The sequence below is a fragment of the Mya arenaria genome, chromosome 4 (genome assembly GCF_026914265.1).
Source record: "Mya arenaria isolate MELC-2E11 chromosome 4, ASM2691426v1".
Taxonomy (NCBI): domain Eukaryota; kingdom Metazoa; phylum Mollusca; class Bivalvia; order Myida; family Myidae; genus Mya; species Mya arenaria.
Window position 1 is genome coordinate 44,957,943 of NC_069125.1, and position 17,494 is coordinate 44,975,436.

General features: G+C 36.3%; 3 protein-coding genes across 3 annotated transcripts in view; 2 read left to right on the plus strand and 1 right to left on the minus strand.

Annotated features, from left to right (window-relative positions):
- Window positions 1–282: 282 nt before the first annotated feature.
- On the plus strand, window positions 283–2,840 carry LOC128230843 (sulfotransferase 1B1-like). The gene is made up of 4 exons (XM_052943285.1): window positions 283–464; window positions 1,148–1,256; window positions 1,955–2,126; window positions 2,710–2,840. The coding sequence occupies exons 1-4, from the start codon at window positions 283–285 to the stop codon at window positions 2,838–2,840; spliced, it is 594 nt and encodes a 197-aa protein (XP_052799245.1).
- A 1,974-nt stretch (window positions 2,841–4,814) lies between these two features.
- On the plus strand, window positions 4,815–10,102 carry LOC128232777 (sulfotransferase 1B1-like). Its single transcript, XM_052946506.1, has 6 exons — window positions 4,815–5,219; window positions 5,621–5,777; window positions 6,163–6,329; window positions 6,560–6,663; window positions 8,626–8,797; window positions 9,394–10,102. The coding sequence occupies exons 1-6, from the start codon at window positions 4,907–4,909 to the stop codon at window positions 9,522–9,524; spliced, it is 1,044 nt and encodes a 347-aa protein (XP_052802466.1). The 5' UTR covers window positions 4,815–4,906; the 3' UTR covers window positions 9,525–10,102.
- Window positions 10,103–12,503: 2,401 nt separating this feature from the next.
- LOC128231464 (mitogen-activated protein kinase 1-like) overlaps window positions 12,504–17,494 on the minus strand; it is a 29,551-nt gene continuing 24,560 nt past the window's right edge. The window contains exon 9 of the mRNA XM_052944324.1: window positions 12,504–17,136. Within this exon, the coding sequence (XP_052800284.1) occupies window positions 17,123–17,136 (14 nt within the window). The 3' untranslated portion in view covers window positions 12,504–17,122. The remainder of the gene's footprint in view (window positions 17,137–17,494) is intronic.

Genomic DNA, 17,494 nt, shown 5'->3' on the forward strand with positions numbered 1-17,494 from the left:
TTTATTTTTATCTAAAAATATAGTTAAAATAGCTATAATAATTTCAAGAAGCGAAATTGGTCATAAAAGTACAAGATCACTAGCGATATGTTTTAAAAAGCATTCTCAGTGAAACGTTTTTTATTGTTTAGACAGCTTACCTTTCCCTTTCCTTCACAGCCAGTCGATACCAAAATCTCGTAGAAGTCCCATAATGCCTATCTAAGGTGTTAATATGTACTCTTTGTATGATTTGCTTAAATGCCTGAAATAAATTATAAACATGCATTGTGATGAATTATTATGTGTTCCATACTCTTTGGGTCAGGTACGAACTGGCTGTTTGATGTGTTGATGATATTGCTGCGGTGGAAGGCGGAGCGGGTGAACCTCAACAAACTAGTGACTATGCTTGAGCTACATGGGGCGGAGAATGTGGATAATGTCCGCTCTCCCAGGGTCATCAACTGCCATCTCCCACCCAGGTTAGGAGCCAACCAGACTCGCCCATAGGTTTTCAGACGAGTACGGGCCCTATCCTGCCTACTTGAACGAGTGGCAGGAAGTCATAGAGGCGAGACCGGGGTACCCGATACACGTCATGTACTTCGATGACCTGAAAATGGTGAGTACGGGGTTTAACCCGCTTACCTTAACGAATGGCAAGACGTCCTATAGGCCGTGCCACGATACCTTCTACACGTCATGTACATTGACTACCGGCAAATGGTAAGTAGAGGGTTTAATCCGCCTACCTCAACGAATGGCAAGAAGTCATAGAGGCGATGCCACGGTATTAACAACACGTCATTTACTGTTTTTTGAGTACCGGGAAATGGTTAATACGAGGCTTAACCCGCCTACCTGAGCGAATGGCAAGACGCCATAGAGCGATGCCACGGTATCTACAACACGTCATGTACTTTGAGTACCAGAAATGGTGAGTAAGGGGCTTAACCCGCTTACCTGAGCGAATGGCAAGACGTCATAGAGCGATGCCACGGTATCTACACCACGTCATGTACTTTGAGTAAGGGGAACTGGTTAGTACGGGGCTTAACCCGCCTACCTGAACGAATGGGAAGACGTCATAGAGGCGGTACCACGGTACCTACTACACGTCATGCACTGAGAGTACCGGGAAATGGGACTACGCCCACCTGAATAGAGGGGAGGAAGTTAAAGAGGCAGAGCTGCTACAAGTCGTCATGTACTTTTACGCCCTAAACATGGTGAATATGGACCTTACACCGCCTACCTGGGTAGAGGTAATGGAGGTGGGGCCGAAGTTTCCTACTACATGTTATGTGCTTCGAGGATATCAAACAGGTAATTGGAAAATAGACCAGTACTGGTCTTACCATATCTACACGAAAGAGTGGCAGGTTGTTATAGAGGACTCGGGCTTGAAGGCTAGCCATGTACCTGGTATATAACATGTGCCTCTAGGACATGCAAATGGTGGCAACCGTGCTGTGTGAAATAAAGCTTATTAAACATGTTTGCATTGAACATATTAAATTTCATTTCATTTATATCCTTTTCTGCCTGCCTATTTTTTTTCTTTCATGCTTTTCGGTTAAATATCTTTTTCACTGCTGTTATTTTCACTTCAGTTCTAGATGCTAGATCCCGCATTACTTAATATAACAAACATAGCGTTCAATGTTTTGTGATAACCCCACTTAAATGGCGTTGCGATAATGTCTACCACGCGAGTGTCCTTTTGTGATCTATGAAATTGACGTTTTCTTAAATGTTAGCATAAAAAATAGAACATTTATATAAATGTTTATGTATTTTTCAAACAAGTATATTAGGGTAGCATGTTTTGAGAAGTTGTGTTAATCGAAGTGGAACAATTTCAACATATCCGGTATAGTTTTAGTCGCCCCAAATTTCACTTCCGTATTGCCTTATTATGTGAAATCACTATAAATCAAATATACAAATTTAGTGTTTACCTTTTCTTCAGAATGGGATGAAAGAAATCGAAAGGCTTATTTCATTTCTAGAGATCGATATATCGGATAGTTTGCAGAGAGATATACTAGACATGTGTGGCTTCCAGAAGATGGCTGCGGACAAAATGCTCATACAAGATCAAGATGGGTTTTTTAATGAAAACTTTCGATTCTTTAGAAAAGGTAGGCTATGTGCGAGGCCTGTGAAGCTGTTTATATGCTAGTTTAAGGTGTTTGTCATACAATTTGAAATGATGAAGGCTACGAATGTGATGTTTTGTTGTTTAAACATTACCGGTGCATTTTATTTGTTATAAATATGTGCACTTCCCATGTTTGAGACATCGTCGGATATTTACGCTACTATGTGTCACTTTATTGTCACAGTGGTGGTAGTGGTAACATAATATGTGTATGCCATTGTTTAAACATTAAATAATTTGTCCGTTTTTGTGACGTACAACATACATTAACGAAACAATTTATAGTTGTTCTTACCAGGGAGCGAGGGAACTCAATGCCATTTAGAAAAAAATGTCGATTTTGTAGAATAAATCTAACGCTGGGTCTTGTTGCCTGTCGAAATGTGAAAGCCGGCAATGTCTAAATCCCGGGTCCCTGATCCCAACGAACATGCCTTAATCCCATCTGTCGGGAATCAACTTACCCTAACCATAACCCTGACGCTGCTGTTTGAATACCCCATCGCCCCATTCCCGGCAAAATATTGATGAAGAAATGAAATGTTATTATTGTTGGATTTCAGGTGAGGTTGGCGACTGGAAGAACTGGTTTACGGTGGAACAGAACGAATATTTCGACTCCGAATGGAACAAACAGATCCGGGCAGATACTATCTTTCAGTTCAAGTACACACAGAATCAAGCAAACTCCTAATAAAAGTGTGTTTGGCAGGTGGTCAATATGTATTTTCGTTCTTCGTTTCGGAATTAGGGGAAAAGGAAGTAAAAACAAAACAAAGAAAGTGGGTTCGGTATGGTCAAACTTTTTTTTTTAATTATGCCCTTACTGAAGACTTCGTTTACCGGGTATTAGATTTTTTTAATTATTATGATTGTTCAAGAAAGAGTGTTTTGTGTATAATTGTCGGATTATATCAAATATATGAACAGTTTGTTATAATTAGCGATATAAACATGTATATGACCAAATAAATAAATATGACTCTGCAAGGTGGAGTTGTCGGACTATATCAGTTGAATGAACAGTTTATAATTATATTTTTATTAAATCTTTATATATTTATTCCCAAGTGTAAATTGTCGGACTATATCAATAATATGAATTGTTTATGATTGTTATCGTGTTATGTCTTGGTAAGAAAGGAAGTGTTTGTTGAAATTAAGTTTATCTCTTATTATATAATCGGCATATATGACTTTGCAAGGAGTGTTCACATTATAAAAAATGAACTGCTTTGAGTTAATCTTACGTGCCAGTATGGTATATCCAACCAGTTATTTGAAGCTGTACTAGCAATACGCATAATAAAGTTTGCTTTCATTTGTGCGCCTTTTTCATATTAGCTTTTTCACTTGGCGAATATATCAACGATTACCAACAACATATTTCATAAAGTAAAAGAAAATCCGTCCTTTTAATCCGGTTCGAGCCAACGAGGATATCGAGCCATGCGATATCGAGCCAACGAGTTTGTAGTTAAAATTTAATAAGCTTACTCAAATATGGTCTTAAAAGCCAATTGAATAAAAAAAAACTGGTTAATGCTTTGGTATGGTCAAATTTAGCCAAACTGTTTATTGATTGGCCAATATTTACAATTAACCAATCAAATCATGAAATCGTTCACACTGGCCAATAGATAACCTGTGGTTTTATACATTTGTTTACACTGGAGCGGTAAACACACTGACTGGAACACTCTTGACCCAAACTCCTAGCCATACACATACATTAGTTATATGAAAGGTAACTTACAAAAAAAACATCACGAGAACTATGATTATAATAAGCATGTACTTTCACAACTTTGACAGAAGAAATCAATAATTGTCACAGAAACGTGACGAGTGCTCCCTATAGGGCCCACCAGACGGGTAAGATATATATATCTGGAATGAAAAGTTTGATTCAAATCCCATTTATCTTAACAAATGCCTTCAAATTTTGCACTGCAAAAATGTAAAGATTGGTTGGGTGAGAAATAAGGTTTTGCTAAAAATCAATTTTGTGCAACAATGACCTCCTAATGATACCTTGACCATTGAGATGACGTCTCCCAAATGAGCTTGGTTAATCTGTAAATTTTCATTTATATTTAAAAAGTTAAGGCTGAGAAAAAAGGAGTGCAATGAAATATATAGTGTGCAAAATGACCTCAACGTGTGCGGTTTTATGAAATTAGATTGACTTCACATTAATTATGTTTGGCTTTGGTCTGAAGTGTATATTGTAAAGCATTGACCTCTAACTCTGATTTTCACATTAAAGATAAGAGCACAGACTTGATGCGCGACGGGTCTTCTTGTGGTGCTCTACAAATTAGGAAAAATGATTTCTAATAACTAGTTGTTAAAGGTATGACATATTGCTAGAGAGAAAATATTTCAAAATATTGTCATACAAGAGTGACATTTTGTCTGACACACTATTTCATGGTGTTGTGCGATACTGGGAAGTTGAATTGTATTGCCAATAACAGGTAAAACATTATAGCTGACACAGTAAGACACAAACTTTTGCTAAATAATCCATATTGTATAAACAAATCGCTGTGTCATAAATTTATAATAGATAAGAGTTAGAAGGCGACCCACAAAATGTTCTATATCTGATAGTTGTGCGTTTACTTTAGCGCATATGCAAACAAACGTATAAAATGATGAGAAATAGGACACCACTTGCACTTGCCTGACCGCCATACAAGTGTTGATAATTTATTCACATGCGACGAACGTTGTTTCAACTGGAGTTATAAGTTTATGAGCTGTACTTCCAAGACCGTGTTTTTCACACATACTGCTAACAGTACCTTTAAAAAATCATTTTGGTATTTGGACGTAAGAGAAAGTTGGTGTTCGCAGTACACATTTTGCAAGGATACAGTACCAGTCATGTCACGTGTCCAGGAGAAGGACGATGGCGGGGAGACCTTGGAGTTTATGGACATGGGGGATATCCGGACACCCGCCTTTGGTATAAAGACTGACGATGAACTCAAGAAAATCTTTGACGGGATACCAGAATTCAAACACAGGGATGACGACGTTATGTTGTGCACATTTGCAAAGACCGGTATGATTTCGTAAATTGCGACGTGTATAGTGGTTGACTTAATAAGGCATCGCTCAAATTGCGTTACAGTTTAAATAAGTGTAATTCATTCTTTGCTATTCTAAGTTTATATTTTTATCTAAAAACAATAGTTAAAATCATTTCAAGAAGCGAAATTGGTGATAAAAGGACAAGATCTCTAGCGACATGTTTTAAAAGCCTTCTATGTGAAAGAATTTTTTGTTTAGACAGTTTACGTTTCCCTGTCCTTCAACAGCCAGTCAATACCAAAATCTTGTAAAACTCCCATAATGTCTATTCAAGGTGTCAATATGGACTAGTTAAACGATTTTTTAATGCCTGAAATATATTGTAAACATGCATTGTGATGAATTATATGTGCTCCTTACTCGCGCGAGCAGGAACGAACTGGATGTATGAGGTATTGATGATGTTGCTGCGGCGGAAGGCGGAACGGGTGGATCTCAACAAGAGCATGACCATGCTTGAGCTACAGGGGGTGGAGGACGTGGACAAGGTCCCATCTCCCAGAGTAATCAACTGTCATCTCCCACCCAGGTAAGGAGCCCTCTAGACTCACCCATAGGTTAACCTAACTTGTCGAAAAATGAATCAATACAATGCCAGCCTATATCCACTACCGGATCGGGGGGAGGGGCCAGATCGTTATAAAATCGTCGTAAAGCGGGCATAGGTCGAGGTATCCCGCTACACTTTCTGTTGATCGTCAAAATTGGACTGTTACTTATTTGGTGTTTGTTGGTGTATGCGTCAAAACTGATCTACATAGAATTCATGAACATACAATTTGCAAATTACTCGATTGATATTGGCCCAAAAATACAAACACCACGCAGCTATTTTTAATATAAAATCGTCATTATAAGAGCTTCAAGCCCAATTTCTGCCAACTTACATGTACTACCTCTTCTCCTTTTTGTAGATTTCTGCCCAAAGACCTGGCTCAGAAGAAGATAAAGACGATGTTGTGTTTGCGAAATCCAAAGGACACGGCCGTCTCATTTTTCAACCATATGCGGGGCATGAAAATGTACAACTACGGTAACGGACAATGGAAAAACAGGTTGCGGCCATACGTCCAGGGAAAATGTGAGATTTCTTACTTAATCATTATGCCTACACAATTACAGGTTTTTTCCCCTGTATTGTCACAACACACGTATGATTGCAGCAGGTCAAGTGAAAAGAAATATACAAAAAAATGAATAGTTTTCCTAGAAGGTCGCTTAATAAATGTTGGTAGATCAGTTCGAAATCATCTAAATTGCATATGTAAAATAATGTGTATGTACAATATGACGAATTGTACGGGTTTTCAGACGAGTACGGGCCCTATCCTGCCTACTTGAACGAGTGGCAGGAAGTCATAGAGGCGGGACCGAGGTACCCGATACACGTCATGTTCTTCGAGGACCTGAAAATGGTGAGTACGTGGTTTAACCCGCTTACCTTAACGAATGGCAAGACGTTATAGAGGCCGTGCCACGATACCTACTACACGTCATGTACATTGACTACCGGTAAATGGTAAGTACATGGTTTAACCCGCCTACCTTAATGAATGGCAAGACGTCCTATAGGCCGTGCCACGATACCTACTACACGTCATGTACATTGACTACCGGCAAATGGCAAGTAAAGGGTTTAATCCGCCTACCTCAACGAATGGCAAGACGTCACAGAGGCGATGCCACGGTATTAACAACACGTCATGTCCTTTTTTTGAGTACCGGGAAATGGTTAGTACTAGGCTTAACCCGCCTACCTGAGCGAATAGCAAGACGTCATAGAGCGATGCCACGGTATCTACAACACGTCATGTACTTTGAGTACCAGAAATGGTGAGTACGGGGCTTAACCTGCCTACCTAAACGAATGGCAAGACGTCATAGAGCGATGCCACGGTATCTACACCACGTCATGTACTTTGAGTACGGGGAACTGGTTAGTACGGGGCTTAACGCGCCTACCTGAACGAATGGGAAGACGTCATAGAGGCGGTACCACGGTACCTACTACACGTCATGTACATTGACTACCAGAAATGGTGAGTAAGGGGCTTAACCCGTTTACCTGAGCGAATGGCAAGACGTCATAGAGCGATGCCACGGTATCTACAACACGTCATGTACTTTGAGTACCAGAAATGGTGAGTAAGGGGCTTAACCCGCCTACCTGAGCGAATGGCAAGACGTCATAGAGCGAAGCCACGGTATCTACAACACGTCATGTACTTTGAGTAACAGAAATGGTGAGTAAGCTGCTTAACCCGCTTACCTGAGCGAATGGCAAGACGTCATAGAGCGATGCCACGGTATCTACAACACGTCATGTACTTTGAGTAACAGAAATGGTGAGTAAGGGGCTTAACCCGCCTACCTGAGCGAATGGCAAGACGTCATAGAGCGATGCCACGGTATCTACACCACGTCATGTACTTTGAGTATGGGGAACTGGTTAGTACGGGGCTTAACCCGCCTACCTGAACGAATGGGAAGACGTAATGGAGGCGGTACCACGGTACCTACTACACGTCATGCACTGAGAGTACCGGGAAATGGGACTACGCTAACCTGAATAGAGGGGAGGAAGTTAAAGAGGCAGAGCTGCTACAAGTCATGTACTTTTACGCCCTAAAAATGGTGAATATGGACCTTACACCGCCTGCCTGGGTAGAGGTAATGGAGGTGGGGCCGAGGTTTCCTACTACATGTTATGTGCTTCGAGGATATCAAACAGGTAATTGGAAAATAGACCAGTACTGGTCTTACCATATCCACAGGAAAGAGTGGCAGGTTGTTATAGAGGACTCGGGCTTGAAGGCTAGCCATGTACCTGGTTTATAACATGTGCCTCTAGGAAATGCAAATGGTGAAAACCGTGCTGTGTGAAATAAAGCTTATTAAACATGTTTGCATTGAACATATTAAATTTCATTTGATTTATATCCTTTTCTGTCTGCCTATTTTTTTTCTTTCATGCTTTTCGGTTAAATATCTTTTTCACTGCTGTTATTTTCACTTCAGTTCTAGATGCTAGATCCCGCCTTACCTAATATAACAAACATAGCGTTCAATGTTTTGTGATAACCCCACTTAAATGGCGTTGCGATAATGTCTACCACGCGAGTGTCCTTTTGTGATCTATGAAATTGACGTTTTCTTAAATGTTAGCATAAAAAACAGAACATTTATATAAATGTTTATGTATTTTTCAAACAAGTATATTAGGGTAGCATGTTTTGAGAAGTTGTGTTAATCGAAGTGGAACAATTTCAACATATCCGGTATAGTTTTAGTCGCCCCAAATTTCACTTCCGTATTGCCTTATTATGTGAAATCACTATAAATCAAATATACAAATTTAGTGTTTACCTTTTCTTCAGAATGGGATGAAAGAAATCGAAAGGCTTATTTCATTTCTAGAGATCGATATATCGGATAGTTTGCAGAGAGATATACTAGACATGTGTGGCTTCCAGAAGATGGCTGCGGACAAAATGCTCATACAAGATCAAGATGGGTTTTTTAATGAAAACTTTCGATTCTTTAGAAAAGGTAGGCTATGTGCGAGGCCTGTGAAGCCGTTTATATGCTAGTTTAAGGTGTTTGTCATACAATTTGAAATGATGAAGGCTACGAATGTGATGTTTTGTTGTTTAAACATTACCGGTGCATTTTATTTGTTATAAATATGTGCACTTCCCATGTTTGAGACATCGTCGGATATTTACGCTACTATGTGTCACTTTATTGTCACAGTGGTGGTACTGGTAACATAATAGGTGTATGCCATTGTTTAAACATTGAATAATTTATCCGTTTTTGTGACGTACAACATACATGTACGAAACTATTTATAGTTCCTCCTCACCAGGGAGGGAGGGAGTCCAATGCCATTTAGAAAAAAACCTGTTGATTTTGTGAATAAATCTAACGCTGTGTCTGGTTGCCTGTCGAAATGTTCAAGGCACCAGAAAGCCGGCAATGTCTAAATCCCGGGTCCCTGATCCCACCGGATATGACTTAAATCCATCTGTCGGGAATCAACTTACCCTAACCATAACCCTGACGCTGCTGTTTGAATACCCCATCGCCCCATTCCCGGCAAATATTTAATAAAGAAATAAAATGCTATTATTGTTGGATTTCAGGTGAGGTTGGGGACTGGAAGAACTGGTTTACGGTGGAACAGAACGAATACTTCGACTCCGAATGGAACAAACAGATCCGGGCAGATACAATCTTCCAGTTCAAGTACACACATAGTCAAGGAAACTCCTAATAAAAGTGTGTTTGGCCAACTCACTAAAATACCCATAACCCGAACATTTGTTTAGCTTCCCCGGTGGTCGTTTGTATGTTCGTTCTTCGTTTCGGAATTAGGGGAAAAGGAAGTAAAAACAAAACAAAGAATTTGGGTTCGGTATGGTCAAACATTTTTTAATTATGCCCTTACTGAAGACTTTGTTTACCGGGTAGTAGATTTTTTTTATTATTATGATTGTGCAAGAAAGAGTGTTTCGGGTAAAATTGTTGGATTATATCAAATATATGAACAGTTTTTATTATTCTGGATATACACATGTATATGACCAAAGATATATGTAAGACTCTGCAAGGTAAATTTGACAGACTATATCAATTGAATGAACAGTTTATAATTATATTTTTTATTAAATCGTTATATATTTATTTCCAAGTGGAAATTGTCGGAATAAATCAATAATATGAATTGTTATGATTGTTATCGTGTTATGTCTTGGTAAGAAAGGAAGTGCAATTAAGTGACTATGCAAGGAGTGTTCCCCATTATAAAAAAATGAACTGCACTAGAAATACGCATAATAAAGTTTGCTTTCATTTGTGCGCCTTTTTCATATTAGCTTTGTTTTAACTTGGCGAATATATCAACGATAACCATCAACATAGTTCATAAAGTAAAAAAAAAAATCGGTCCTTTTAATCCGGTTCTAGCCAACGAGGATATCGAGCCATGCGATATCGAGCCAACGAGTTTCGAATGTAGTTGAAATTTAATACGCTTACTCAAATTTGGTCTTGAATGCCAATTTTATATAAAAAAAACTGGTTTATGCTTGGGTGTGTTAAATTAAGCAAAAATGTTTATTGATTGGCCAAAAATTACAAATAAATACAATCAAATCATTGAAACGTTCACACTGGCCAAAAGACTGTGGTTTTATACATTTGTTTACACTGGGGCGGTAATCAGGCTGACTAGAACACTCTTGAACCAAACTCCTAGCCATGCACATACATGTAATTATGTGATAGGTAACTTTAAAACAAGTGGGCCAAGATGGCCCTATATCGCTCACCTCAGTAAAATTTTGTGCTATATACTTGTTGATAATTAAAGGGCAAAAACAGGGATTCGGCTTCTCTGATGTATGAAATTGTTACCTCGAGAGTGTTAACAAGGTATTTCCATATTTGGGCTCTGTGACCCAGTTTTTGACCCCAGATGACCCATATTCGAACTTGAGCTAGAAATCATCAAAACAACCTTTCTGACAAATTTCCAGAATATTTGGGCTGAAAATGATGTCTCGAGAGTGTTAACAAGGTATTCCATATTCGGGCTCTGTGACCTAGTTTTTGACCCCAGATGACCAATATTCGAACTTGAGCTAGAAATCATCAAAACAACCTTTCTGACATATTTCCCGGATATTTGGGCTGAAAATGTTACCTCTCGAGTGTTAACAATGTTGTTCCATATTTGGGCTCTGTGACCTAGTTTTTGACCCCAGATGACTCATATTTGAACTTGAGCTAGAAATAATTAAAACAACATTTCTGACAAATTTCCAGGATATTTGGGCTGAAAATGTTACCTCTAGAGTGTTAACAAGGTTTTTCCATATTTGGCGCTGTGACCTAGTTTTTGACCCCAGGTGACCCATATTCGAACTCGTCCGAGTAATTACTGGGACAAACATCCTGACCAAGTTTCGTGACAATTGAGGCAAAAATGTGACCCCTAGAGTGTTAACAAACTAAGTGTGGACAGACGACAGACGACGGACAATCATCGATCCTAAAAGCTCACCATCAGCTAAAAAACATCACGAGAACTATGATTATAATAAGCATGTACCTAGGCCAACTTTGGCAGAAGAAGACAAGAACAAAAGTTGTCAAGGAAAGGTAACAAATGCCCCTATTAGGCCTGCCAGATGGACTGCCATTAGTATATGACATATATATGAGGAATAAAATGTTTGATTAAGATCCCATTTAACTTAACAAATGCCTTCAAGTTGTGCGATGCAAATCTGTGAAGATTGATTGGATGAGAAATGAGGCATTGCTTAAAATCCATATTGTGCAACATTGACCTCCTAATGTGACCTTGACCTTCGAGATGACACCACACAAAATGAGTCTGGAATGTCAATGGATTTTCATTACTATTTAAAAAGATATAGCTGTGAAAAAAAGAGTTACTTTGAAATCACTGTGTCAAATGACCCAAAAGTGTGCAATTCTGTGAAAAACGATAGCATTCACATTAGTTTTGGCGAAGACAGGAGGCTTTTGGTATGAAGTGCATATTGTAAAATATTGACTTCTAAGTCTGACCTCTAGCTTTAAGATAAGAGCAAAGACTGCATGCGTGACAGGTCTTCTTTTGGTGATTTACAAATTAGGGAAATTGAATTCCAATCAATAATTAAGTTATGACTGAGACATGAAATATTGCTATAAAGACCAGATTTTAAAAATTTGACAATCAAGAAAGACCTTTTTGTCTAACACACCTTTCCATGGTGCTATACAATTCTGGAAGTTGAATTGAATTGCTATTACTAGTTAAAAGCTTATAGCCGAGACAGTTAGACACAAAATAGTGCTATGAAACCTTGACTCATGTGATAAGAACTCAAATTCTTTGTGCGACTCATCAGTACGGGGCTCTTCAATTCTGGGAAGTTTGATTGAATTCCCATAAATAGTTTATATGTTAAGGCCAAAACACATACTTTTACTATGAAATCAATATTGTACAACATTGAACTCTAATTGCGTGTGACCTTGGCCTTAGATATGAGCAAGGATTTTATGCACAACACACCTTAAGGTTTTCTACGATTCTGTGAAAGAAATCTAATGAACAATTAAAAATGTTATGGCTGACACAATGTTGTTTCAGACAAAGATGGATGAAATGTGATAACTATATGCCACACTTCTGGGGCATAAAAAGGAATGAAATTTAAACAAAACAAGCTTGTTTAGTTGTTCCATTTTTAATTAATCTTCAAAAGACAAATAAAAGACAACAACTCCAATATTGTAATATATAAAACATCTATACAATAGTTAGAGTTAGCACTTGTTTTTGGAAATTAACATAAAATGTTTAGAATATATTTCAGAATAAAAAATTATCTGGATGTAAACAAACAACCATAGTCTCATTTCTTTTTTTTTGTTATATCTTACTTAAGTCAAAAGAAAAGTGAAAATTACTACATTAATTTGAATTATTTCTAACTATAAAACTATGAAATGTCAAATGTTGTATGCATGAGAGGATATTAAGTGAACAAATTAATAACATTATAAATCTTCAATCAATAAATAGTTTATAAATTCATATAAACTGCCATTTACTTATTCAACACCCTAATTGAATGTGCACAATCCTTGCAGAGGTTACTTCCCTTTGTTTCAGTACAGTATCCTACTTGTCAGGGGAGATCACCGCATAAGAGATTGTTTTGTACAAAATTGTGTACAAACTACATGGTATAAAGTAAATAACAGTCAAAGAAAGTAAAAGTTAACAGTAGTACATCTATCTTACTTGAGATAGTAAAGTGTTGTGTAAATAATCAAACAGTTTTCACCTGTCATGTACTAAACAAATATGAATAAAGTCAACAAGAAAATATAAATGCAATATTCACCATATAACAGACAAAAAATATACAAAAAATTGTTACTAAGTAATACACTTGGAAACATATCTTCATGATACAGCAATATTCACAAAAAACGTTTAAATATACTTAAATTCACTCAAATTATTTTCAATTACCACAATACATGCAGTCGAGTTCAGCAGAGAGGAAGTTAAGAATTAAGAATTCATGAAATCACATAAATCATGTCTGTTCTCCAGACACATGTTTACATCATTTTTTTAGATTTCGTCTCAGAAGATTATCTAAATGTATCTGTGTTATTATGAAACGTTTCAAAAAATAAAAATAAATTAATGCTCATAAGTATTTTAAAGTTGGTTTAGAACAACACAATGGAAGTCAATCCACAAAGTTCATAATAATGAAAATATTTCCGCCCAAAACTATCTTCACAAAACAAATAATGAAACTATTTATCAAACATTACAGTCATTCCTATTTCTCGAAAATATTTAGGGAGTAGAATTATAATCAACTCGCCACCGATGCAAGGAATATAGAATATAGAATTACGAAAAAGTACAGTATTATAAAGTGTAATATACACTATGCATTATTATCATTAGATTGTGTAATTTGACATAAAAAACTTTGAATAACTGAAAAAGTAACACATATGATACTGTTAAACATTCCAAGCTTACAAGAAATACACATTACAAGTTATATAATTAAACTACCATTTGAAAACCTTATTTTCTGTTACAATCATTTTATGAACATATGGCTGTTTCAAACAATAGTTTTCAATGGTCAAAATGATTTCCACAAACATTTTCCTATTGATCTTTTTTTCAGTAAAGGTGCATCAGTTAAAAGTTTGTAGTATGTGTCAAACAATTAAGACCTCTTTAATTACAAGGGCGCTCAAGGGTAAGGTTTTCACATTCAAACAAGGGCCATAACTCAACAGTGATTGAAGCCAAAGTTTTAAGCCATGCTATAAATATGCATCTCTTGTTTTATTTGTTTATATTGAGAAACTTTGAATTATGGCCAAGTTTTAAGTTTTTGCACAATGCCAGTGATGACACCAAGGCTATGATAATACCAAGATTTATTTTCTATGAAAACCAAAAAAGCTGAAATCAGACAAAAGAAATACTGCCTGGAAATACTTCTGACCAAAGAAAACATGAACTCTGACCTTAGATACAAGGAAGATGCAGCTATTGCACATAATCTGGGCATGCAACACATGAACACATTACAATACTACGATCATAATAATGCAGCTTAAAGTTTAACACTCCACACGCTCAAACATATGGTACATGGTCTTGAGTATATTTCATGACAAGCTTACAAACTACACCTTTCAGCTAGTCAACATATTACATTTATTAATGCTCTTCTATCTAGACGGCAAAGTATCTTTACTGGCTTTTTAACTTTGCAATTATATACTATTAAAAATCAACATATAAGTCAAAATTTATTCATTCTTCTATTAAAATATTAAGAAACGCAACCATCAAGATTTCCATGTCTTTTGTTTAGAATCAGATAAATAATGCCTTATACATTTGACATTTCACTGAATAACAGTAATGATTGCCATGTAAGGCCAGTGACATTCAGAGCCAAATAGAAGTCCTTCCTGCACCAGAATTCCATACAATCTTGATTAAACTTGAGATTGATGCACAATACAGACAAGGAACTTATGAGAAATACTCTCTATCATAAAAAGAGGTAAAAACATGATGATCTCAGTCTGATAACTTTGTTCTGAGATCATTGATTTCAGTATTTTCTTGCCTGTAAGTTTTTTGGTACTTTAAAACACCTAGGCAACATATCCTTATCATTGTTTTAATGTTTATATATCACATTAACTGCCACTTTTAAACATTCAAATATCAAGTGTATCGAGAAAGAAAATAAATCAGATTTTCGATACAATCTTACATAATCAGGAGCAATTTATTTTACAAAAATAAAATCACTTAAAGTTCATGAATAGCTGAATTACAACATCCATGTAAATGTTTAGGAATCTTGAAGTCTCACAAATAACTATGCTTTAGCAATAATATCATTGGTAAAATATGTGCAATGATGGTAAAACAAGGTTTCATGAAGCCATAATGAAATGGGTTAAGCTCCAGATAAACACTACATCAATAGAAGATAGAAACTGTGCCACAGAATGTTACTGGTGCTGTCTCTCCGATACACAGTCATAAACAGGGCCTTGTGAAGCAACCAGTCAGAATCCGAACATTCCATTGGTTGTTTTTGTAATTTAAACTAGACTGGTTTATTAAAATATAAATTGTTAAATTTTGAATAAACTTCACTAGTACCGTAATTAACAAGTGCTGGGTTTGCGACTAGTGTTAATTTTGACCAATGCTAGTCCAGGGTCTTATTATCCAGGATAGTTACAGCCCAAGAATCCTAAAAAAATTGAAAATTTAGTTTGAGTATGAGCAATTCTGACTTATAACAAGGTTGGAGGCTTAGACCACTGTTCTAATTGCTTTCAAAGCCATTTATATCCATTTCAAGGTACTTCTCATTACTTTCAATGTGTATGTTCAGACAAATAAATAATAACAAAATGTAAACAAGTCTTAACTGAAAAAATTCAACTCTGATTTGGACACATTGACTACCCGCCATGACCTGGTACTTGATTTCTTGGTGCATGGACATGCAAGTTTGGGGTCCAGTGACAGTGATTTTGCACATAGGTTGAAGGCCTACTATCATGTAAACATTAACTTCACAAAATTCAGGAACGATGGGTGAGAAACATGATAGAGAGAAAGACCAAGCATAGCTGACAACATAAATATTTGGCAATTAGTTAATACACCAAATAAAGAGTAGATTGATATTATTAAAGAATTTCTCACAACAACATTATAATATAAAGCAATATGTATATCCAGTGAAGGTTTCTGTTCATGAGTATGATAATTATACTGTAAGACTGATTACAATTTGTGCGATACTTTTTTTGTGGTTTTTCAGTTTTTGACCACGTTATGAGATTAATAAAAATATTTGAGAAGCGATGATGATTAAAATCACTTCAATAAGCATGATTGTTTTTTCATACATTATTAGCAAAGTTAAGAATTCACAACATGATTGAAATGTGAATATTAGCAAAAATAAAACATGCACTAAATTAAAGCATTCTACAGTATTGAAATCATATAAGTTATAACCTCTTACATTTCATGAAAGATTTAGGTTTAAACACAGTACAAAATATCAAGGAATAAATATGATAAGCATAATATGACAGACAATCTAGTACAGGGAAGAAACAATAAGCACAAAATAAACCAATAATAACAAGCTATACAAACAATATAATTTGGTACAAAACAAACAAAATCTTCCCTCAATGTTGAGATATGTTTTAAATGGAGATTAAGTAGCAACAGGTCATTATTCATGACCGTCTAGAGAACATGTGAGTGGTTACCTGGACGAAGCCAGGAAACAAGGAAACCACTTCTGCATTCTTGACACTCCCATTAATCTTGTGCAATTCATAAAATTATCAAACAGAAAAAAAATTGCAGAGAATAATCTGAGAATAATCAAGTTCAATCCATTAATCTTAAATCTTTGACCACAAGATTGTTTTAAAAAAATGACATTAAAAATGAAAATTATCCCATGTGCTTAGCAATGGTTCATCTCATTTGAATGTCCAAACATATTGTCTTATAACACAAAGTTATGAATAACTGTAGGTGATAGCCGATTCCCTATTTCCAAGTTTCACAAGGTACCCCAAGCATCACCTCCAGATGAGAATGTAGATAATGGTCGTAGCACTTAGCAGCACACAGATCTATGGTAGCTCTCAAAGCCAGCGAACTCCAATGTCGAGATGAGTTTTAGTGGTTGTGATACACATGCTGTAATGACTGGCTTCCCGCCTCCAGATGCAGGCCATCTATAATATACCCGCTGAAATAAAGAACAAGGTAATAACATGGGGATTTGGATTCTATAAACAAATCTGAATGAGTATTTTCATTTATTATCAGAGAATAATCAAAAAAATATATTTTTCTTAATAAGTATGTACCTAGAAACAGCATAAACAGCGAACAAGTACATACATGGGCTAGATTGCATTTTATATATTTCAGAGCCAGTTGGCTTTATATGCTGTACACAAATAAGCCAATACAATACAATCATGTTTCGTTTTACAGCAAATATATGATGTAGTTACAAGTTATAAAATTATTTTTTTACATTCAACTTTATATACCCAGAGTAAATATTTGTTGAATTTTAAATTTCACCTCAGATGCCTATG

Coding starts and splice junctions, on each gene's coding strand:
- LOC128232777 (XM_052946506.1), top strand. CDS start 4,907: ATGAGCTGTACTTCCAAGACCGTGTTTTTCACACATACTGCTAACAGT. Junction 6,664..8,625: donor TCTTCGAGGACCTGAAAATG/GTGAGTACGTGG, acceptor CCTTTTCTTCAG/AATGGGATGAAAGAAATCGA. Junction 8,798..9,393: donor CTTTCGATTCTTTAGAAAAG/GTAGGCTATGTG, acceptor GTTGGATTTCAG/GTGAGGTTGGGGACTGGAAG.
- LOC128230843 (XM_052943285.1), top strand. CDS start 283: ATGTGTTCCATACTCTTTGGGTCAGGTACGAACTGGCTGTTTGATGTG. Junction 1,257..1,954: donor CCTGGGTAGAGGTAATGGAG/GTGGGGCCGAAG, acceptor CCTTTTCTTCAG/AATGGGATGAAAGAAATCGA. Junction 2,127..2,709: donor CTTTCGATTCTTTAGAAAAG/GTAGGCTATGTG, acceptor GTTGGATTTCAG/GTGAGGTTGGCGACTGGAAG.